This window comes from Lycium barbarum, chromosome 4 (genome assembly GCF_019175385.1).
Source record: "Lycium barbarum isolate Lr01 chromosome 4, ASM1917538v2, whole genome shotgun sequence".
NCBI classification, from domain to species: Eukaryota; Viridiplantae; Streptophyta; class Magnoliopsida; order Solanales; family Solanaceae; genus Lycium; species Lycium barbarum.
Genome location: NC_083340.1, coordinates 13,366,521 through 13,374,773, shown reverse-complemented (window position 1 = coordinate 13,374,773; position 8,253 = coordinate 13,366,521). Strand labels below are relative to the sequence as shown.

General features: G+C 36.0%; 1 protein-coding gene across 1 annotated transcript; it reads right to left on the bottom strand.

The window, feature by feature from the left end:
- Window positions 1-2,381: 2,381 nt before the first annotated feature.
- LOC132637173 (flavonol sulfotransferase-like) lies at window positions 2,382-3,416 on the bottom strand. Its single transcript, XM_060354307.1, has one exon. The coding sequence runs from the start codon at window positions 3,414-3,416 to the stop codon at window positions 2,382-2,384; it is 1,035 nt and encodes a 344-aa protein (XP_060210290.1).
- Between the last annotated feature and the right edge of the window lie 4,837 nt (window positions 3,417-8,253).

Genomic DNA, 8,253 nt, shown 5'->3' with positions numbered 1-8,253 from the left:
CATGCTGTCTCCGACAATATCATCTAAATATATGCTTCACTACACGAAGTCTCATCGAGGGTAAGCCATAACCTACCTGGATGGCCGAACAACAATAACACCAACAATCACTCCTTAGCCTTCCCCTTCCGCTGAGCCTCAAGATCATGAACGTCTAGGCATATTGAAAAGCTAGATTAGAAATCATGAAGATCGATACCTACATTGTTATCATTCAAATTAGGTCAAAACCAACCCTAAAATTTTGGAAAACGGGGCCCATAAGGTCAAAACGGGAAATTCAGGGGTAAAATATCCAATTAAACACTAAGTGATCAAAACCCATCAACTAATTTCTAAATTAAATCAAGGATTCAGCCAAATTCGATATCGAAGCAAAACCCCCAATTTTAGGTGTAAACCCTAATTCTTATATTCAAGAACTCAACACTAATAATGAAAGATATATGATTAACAATCTTAGATACATCATAATCTAGCATAAACCCAATCAATTTCATCGTTAAAAAGCATAGATAGAATATCCATCAAACCCACTTTAATCTTCCATTACTAATGAACTAACAAGTAAAAACGGATTCTAAGATGATTAGGAATAATGAATTAGCAAGGGAATTAGAAAGACTTACCACCAAGAATCCTCTAGAATAGTTCTCAAGAGCTCAATTTTCGGAATGGTAATATATGATAGACTAAGGGCTTTTAATACACACTGAATGAAAATAACAGGCCCAATACCGTTACGGCGGCATCGGGATCGCTACGATGTCCACCCAGACTGTCGGGACGGTCAGGACCAAACATGGCTTGGCCGCCCCAGCATCCATCCCACCGCTATGGCGGTGCCGCTGGGACGGTACTGGTGCCGCCCTAGCGGACACCAAGTACCCGAATTCCCAAATATTTGCCAAGTCTCAGTCGAAATCCCGACCAACTCCCGAGGCTATCTACTTACAAACCACATACACAGACCCACATAAAAACACGACACGAACGCATTTGTAGCCTCGAAATTCCCAACTGAGGTCCCGTTGACCGAGTCAGCACCCGATATCTCAATTCCTATTTCCCAACCCAAGTCCCAAAATGCATCCGAGTGCATTGGGAACCGAACCAGATATGCACACAAGTTCTAAATGACCATCCGAACATCTCAGAATCAATGGATTTCCCAAAAAGGTCTGTTTACCCAAAAGTCAATTTTGAATCAACTCTTTTTCGCTTTAAGCCCAAATATCACAAAAAGTCGCCCGAATCAAATCTAAACACCTCGGGAACCGTGTCAACGGCCCCCTTGGGTCAAAAGCGAGCTTACCAAGCTCGAGAAAGGATCAAAAAGGGTCAGAAATGCAATAACGACCAAATGGGTCGTTACAGATCCCCTTGTGTCACTATTTTATACGTTGATTGCCTGTTACAAGATGTACCAAAAAAGAAAAATGTACAATTTGAGGTGAATTGCATGACAGCCCAACTTGGTCCCAAATTAATAGACTAATATGGAATGGAATCGTTTAGGTGTGGGAATTGAACAACATTTTCAATTATGTTATAATTTGGCTGGATATAAAATTTAGAAAAGAATGATTTCTTTTTAAAATTGTAATTTTTAATATGCTATAATAGTTATTACGCTCTTAACCCATTATAATATCTGTGTGACTGTAAAAGTTTATCATTAAATGGATTTTAAGTTAAACTATTTCCAAATTTAGAAAGTTATTCTTTTTTTAATGGACTAATCAATACTCATTTTGTTTCATTATAACTGTTACTTTAGCTCTTTTTACGCTTATTAATAAAAATTATATATAAGGTATATTTTATTAAGTTACCCCTATTTGATAAAAGTAGATTGATTTCTTCTTCTTAAATATTGTGTTATTAAAGGATACAAGTGAAAATAATTGCCCTATTTAATTTTAAATTTCTGAAGTGAGAAGTATTTTGGGGCAATCTTTTTAACTAAGTGACTGTTAATTTGTAATGGAAGGAGTAATTGTTAGGTGAGTGTGTACATGTGTGCGTTTGTGTGTATTTGAAAATGAATTGGTTTTCTTGTAGTTCCGCTTTTTGATGTTCCAATTTAGAAAGAGTTGTAGGAAATTTCCCGTTAGGGTAGGTCCAATCAAGAAAGATATAAATTAAATGTTCAATTGAACAAATATTTAATTAAAAAACATGTGATCATAATTCATGAAAAAGAGTTCATGTGTAGTGAAAAACTGGATAACCAAATCCGGACGTCCGGAATAACCATTTTATTGCAAATCATAATAAAATACGCACGTCAGCAACATGGCACAAGATAGTTCAAGGAGTAAGAACACAATTAAATGAAAAACCAAAAGCAATCTCACTTAACACTCATTTCTGATCACTTAATCCTTTGTATTGTTGTCACTAGGGAATTTCAAGCCCAAGGGATGAAACTTTTCGTGTGTTATATGATCAATTGATTTTGCCATATCCTTAGTTAAAAGATTCTTCCAATCTCCAACTTCTCCTTTACGAAAATAGGAACTATTACTAATTTTCCAAGGCTTTACGTCAAAAAACCCGCTCTTATTAACCTCTAAATTGCTCAAACTTTTGATATTACAACGTTCCACTATTTTTTCAATCACATCTCGATTCACTTCCTCCTCGGAGAATGGCTTCCCCATGAACTCTGCCAATTTCTTCACATAGCATATCGTGTCACTCTTCAAATCCTCGTACGTTAAGAAAAACACACTCTCCGATCTATTTTCACTAGCTTTAAGGAATTCCAAAACATGGTCCCAATAAGGTCCATAGATGGATTTTCCATCATGAAACCAATTGAATTCTTGTTCAAGTGTAATGGTACACTCTAGGCCAAATGTTTCACTTTGCTTTTTACCATAATGCCACCAAGATACAAAGGTGTCTTTTGGTTCCCTACATATGTAAATAATCTTGCAATTAGACTCTATTATAGATGGTGGTAGGCAAGTATAAGGAATATGTGTGGCCAATAATGGCAACTCAATGTCTAGAGAAGTAGGATCGGAGGGATATTCAATTTCCAAAAATGGTACACAATCATGGGGTACTTTGGTAAGTAAAGGGTTTGTTGAATCATCAAAATTATCTCTGGTCATAATTGCAAACGTCAAGGCTTTAAGCCACGTAGTTCCTGTTTTTGGGAAACTACAAAGGTAGATATCAGATGGTTGAGCCTTGAAATATTCAGACATAGATAAAATTGTTTCTATGACTGGATAAGGGAGCCAGAAACCTTGGTATTGGGATATTTCATAAGTAGGATGAGGGGGATCTAATTTAGGTAGGGTTGATATTATTTCTTTGTATTTCAAGCTCATTTCCTTCATATTTTCTGGCGAATAAACGCCAGAAAAACGACTAACTTTGGGAGGGGAAGATGAAGACATTTTTGGTGAAGGAACTAGTGATTATCAAGGGGTAATTCAAGAATTTAAAACTTGATATTCTGGTAGGATTACTACTTCTCCATTGATACATATATATCAACGAATTTGAAGCAAAAACATAAAGAAACATTTCCAGATAATCATTAATATACATATTATATAGTCAAAGAATGTATGCGCTAGCTCCATGCACTTTATTTATGTAAAGATTAAATTTAATAGACATAAGTTTAATTTCATAACTCTTTCAGTAATCACATGTGCTCATTTTTTATTTTTCTATTGTACTCTTCTCTCACTCTAATAATTCAGAAAAATTGTGCTAGCTTGTGTGGTTCTCAAATTCGGTTGAAATGCGTGCTTGTTGGATCTTGCCTCACCAAATGTAAATGTAATTAAACTAGTAATAACTAATTCCATTGTCACTTAGGATATTAATCATTCAAATTTCCGTCCGCTTCGATGCTATCACACATGCATTATGCATAGCTAAAGATCATAGAAATGACAACTTCATAATTTGGCAAACAGCATTAGCACATTTTTAGTTACAAGAAATTGGGCCAAAACAATATTATTTCACGAGAAAATTTAACTCTAAAAGCACTCATATGACTTCATATAACATTTTTGTCCCTGTCAAGAATCATTGTTTCAAGCAAGAAGTTGTGTTTAAAGTCCACAATTGTGATGAAAAATTTAGCACAATAAGAGTTTTAGGTATAAAATATTATTTTAGTTGTCCCCTTCCCACCCCCCAAGGCCCCAATAATGTATTGTAAACATGGGATAAGAATCGAGCCCTGGGTATGGAAAAATCCTCGGTAGGGAGCGCCTCTCCTGATAGGCCCTACACGGCACGAAACCGGAATAGTCAGGCTCCAATACGGGTACCGGACACCAAAAGGAAAACCAAAAAAAACATGGGATAAGAATATATATACCAATCACTAAATTTGAATTTGTGACACTATTGATTCAAAGTACAGGAAGGACGGTTGGACACATTTTATTTTCATTCATCTATTTGATTAGAACACCTTTTCTTCACTAATTAAGATGGTGCAAAATTATAGAAACTTAAATTCTTGGGTCTCTATAGCTTAAACTCTTAACTCTACAGTGAGTAGTATTACTTGCATTAATTGCTTGGTCCAAAATCGTTTTCCAAATTACTTATAATCTCATAGTATAACAGACTACCTTAGAATAATATACTTATAATCTGATATAATATCATTATTTGACATAACAAAACTTTTTAAAGGTTCTGTTCTGTGAAAATATTGAATTGTATGTACATGATTTGTTCAAGACAACGTGCATAATTAAGATCCGATCCGCACACCATACTAGCTGGAAATATATTCCTCCTGTGTGCTCTGTTGTTTTTTCTGTAGCAGATATGTTATTTTAAGTGATTGGATGCGATTCCCTGATTTGATGTTTAATATTGTAATTAATATTAATTAGCGTTTTATTAATACATGTGTGTCATTGGCAGGACAAGATTTAAACTAGGTGATGATCTACATGTATTGTTTGGCTTCTTTTACTTGCGTTGTTGTCCTCTTGACAAATTAAAATAGAATAGAATACTTTTTCAATTTTCATAATTTATTTCTTGATAATTTTTAATTTTTTTCTATTTCTTTGTCATTCTTTTGTTTCTTGTTTTCTTTTTAATTAAAATAGATGAACTTTTTCGTGATTTGCTAAATATTAAGAGATAGGATATTTCTGTAGTTAATAACAGTGGCATTTTTGTAATTGTGCAGTAGAGTTAGTTAGTCGGTTATAAGTATTGTTAGCTGGTTAGTTAGAGGTAGTTAGTGGATATTTAGTTGACAGCTGTACAAGTGCTGTCATCTCTTTTGTATAAGGGTCTCATGTACATATCATTTTCATAACACACAAAAATTTTGCTCTCAAAATCAGAGCTCTCTCACACTTCCATGGCTGTTGTTCCCTATTAGTTTAATCTCCATTATCATTGATTAGCTATAGGAATTTTATCATGGTATCAGAGCAGGAGAAATAGAGTAGAATCGAGTTGTTACAGTTCATCAATTTTATATTTCTGTTCTAGCACAATTTTTCGATTCCTCTTAATTCATTTTTCGATCGGTTAGGGTTTCAATTTTGAGCATCATCAATGGCGATTGGAGATGAGAGCAATGCAGTGGGAAACACAAGTACGAACACAACAATCGATCTTCATCATCCTCTATACCTTCAATCATGCGACACACCAGGTAGCTCACTGATTTCTTTTCAGCTAACTGGAACTGAAAATTATGCATTGTGGAGTAGATGGATGAGGATTGCATTGTTAGGAAAGAGCAAGTTAGGTTTTGTTGATGGTAAACACACCAAAGACAAGTTTGATCCCTCGTTACACGATCTATGGGACAAGGTGAATGCCATTGTTCTTTCATGGATAATGAACTCAGTCACAAAGGAATTAATTAGTTGTGTTGCCTATGCTACGGATGCGAGCAAGGTTTGGGCAGAATTGAAAGAACGATTCGATAAGGAGAATGGATCTAGAGTATTTCACCTTCATAGGGAAATAGCAACATTAACACAAGGAACTAGTTCAGTTGCTAGTTATTTCACTAAGTTGAAGGAATTATGGGTAGAATTTGATGCACTTATGCCTTGCCCTAGTTGTGGATGTCCTGAATCCAAAAGTTATGCAGAACATTTTGAGACCCAAAGGCTTTTCCAATTTCTGACTGGGTTGAATGAAACATACTCAAATCAGAGAAGCCAAATCATGATGATGATTCCTGTTCCTAACATAAACAAAGCATATGCTATGATAGTCTCAGAAGAAAGTCAGAGGAGTTTGACAAGAATTAGTCACTCAGGAGAAGGAACGGATGGAGTTGCTTTATTTAGCAATAGAGGAGGACAAGGTCAATATCAAGGTCAAAATGTGAGGAACAATTACAAAGGGAAAACCAGTCAACTGTACTGTGACTTCTGCAAATTGAGAGGTCACACGAGGGAAACATGTAGGAAGTTTCTTGCATATATATCAGACAACAACAATAAGAAGAAGAACACAGGTTTTAACAACAATCAACAGGCTGGTGCCAACATGGCATCGCAAGATGAATACAACCAGCCAGTCTTGGCAAATAATGCTGCTCAACAACAGGCACATAAGCAATCTGCATCACCACATCAACATGACCATTACCAAAGGAAAATGCAAGGAGGATCCTTAATGTTTACACCAGAACATTATGATCAGATACTCAAAATGATCCACAAAGAACTTCCAGTGGAGCATGACAAGCAAGGAGCAGGTATGACTCAAATCTTTATGGCAACTAAAAGTGAAGCTTTTAAGAACTGGATAATTGACTCTGGGGCTACAAACCATATGGTATGTAGTAAGAACCTACTTGATGCAATTACGCAAATTACAAGACAGAATATAAGGAGAGTTTATTTGCCTGATGGACATGGATTAGATATTTCTTGTGTTGGAAGTTGCAAGGTGAACAATGATGATACTATTAATGATGTCCTGTGTGTGCCAGGTTTTAAGCATAATCTGCTATCTGTGTCTAAGCTAACCAGAGATTTGAAATATGCTGTCACATTCTTTCCTGATCTCTGTGTTCTGCAGGACCTTCACAATGGAATAGTGAAGGGGATTGGTAAGGATAATGATGGTCTATACAACATTCAGTTGCCCCTGAGTAATAATGTCAATAATACAATTGTTGCTGCTAATAAAACTGTTGCTGCTGCTTCACTTCATTCAAATTTCACCAAGCTAGAAGATATAGAAGTTTGGCATAGGAGAATGGGACATGCTCCTGATAGAGTACTAAAGATGATTCCAACCTTGAAATACAAGAAGGAAGATACAACATAAAGGATTGTACTGTATGTCCCTTGGCTAGGCAAACAAGATTGCCCTTCCCTACTAATACTACTGAATGTAATAAACCTTTTGAGGTATTGCATGCTGATATTTGGGGACCCTATAGAGTATCAAGTCATGATGGATGTAGATTTTTTCTCACTTTGGTAGATGACTATAGTAGAATGACTTGGGTCTACTTGCTGAGATTGAAAAGTGATGTAATAGTTGTATTGAGACAATTCTTGACATTAATAAAGACTTAGTTTGATGCTCATGTCAAAATTTTCAGAAGTGACAATGGTACTGAGTTTTTTTAACTCTGCTTCCAATGAATTGTTTCAGTCTAAAGGTATCTTACACCAAAGCTCATGTGTCCACACACCCCAACAAAATGGGGTGGTGGAAAGAAAACATAGGCACATCTTGGAGATTGCTAGAGCTCTCAGAATGCAGGGTTCTCTACAACTTAGATTTTGTTCTGAATGTGTGAAAAGTGCAGTGTACATCTTGAACAGGTTGCCACTTGCAGTCTTAGGTGGAAAATCTCCTTTTGAGCTGATACATGGAAGAGCACCTTCCTTGGTGCACATTAGAACCATTGGGTGCCTATGCTATGCTACTTGTGTACATGTTGGTGACAAGTTTTCTCCCAAGGCTGTAGCCTCAGTACTGATGGGATATTCATCTTTGCAGAAAGGTTATAGATTATATTGCTTACTCACTAACAATTTTTTTGTTAGCAGGGATGTTCAATTTAAAGAAACCATTTTTCCTTTCCAACTACTTAAGGAAAAAAGGTTTCAGTTATTCCCAAATGGTGTTCTCACATCCACCATGGATGATGATGCTCATCCAGCTGCTATAGTGGACAATGTCTCTCCTGATTATGATGTTGCAGATACCTCAGTATCATTTCCCCTTGATACTCCATCTGAACCACCCACTCAGGAT

Coding starts and splice junctions, on each gene's coding strand:
- LOC132637173 (XM_060354307.1), bottom strand. CDS start 3,416: ATGTCTTCATCTTCCCCTCCCAAAGTTAGTCGTTTTTCTGGCGTTTAT.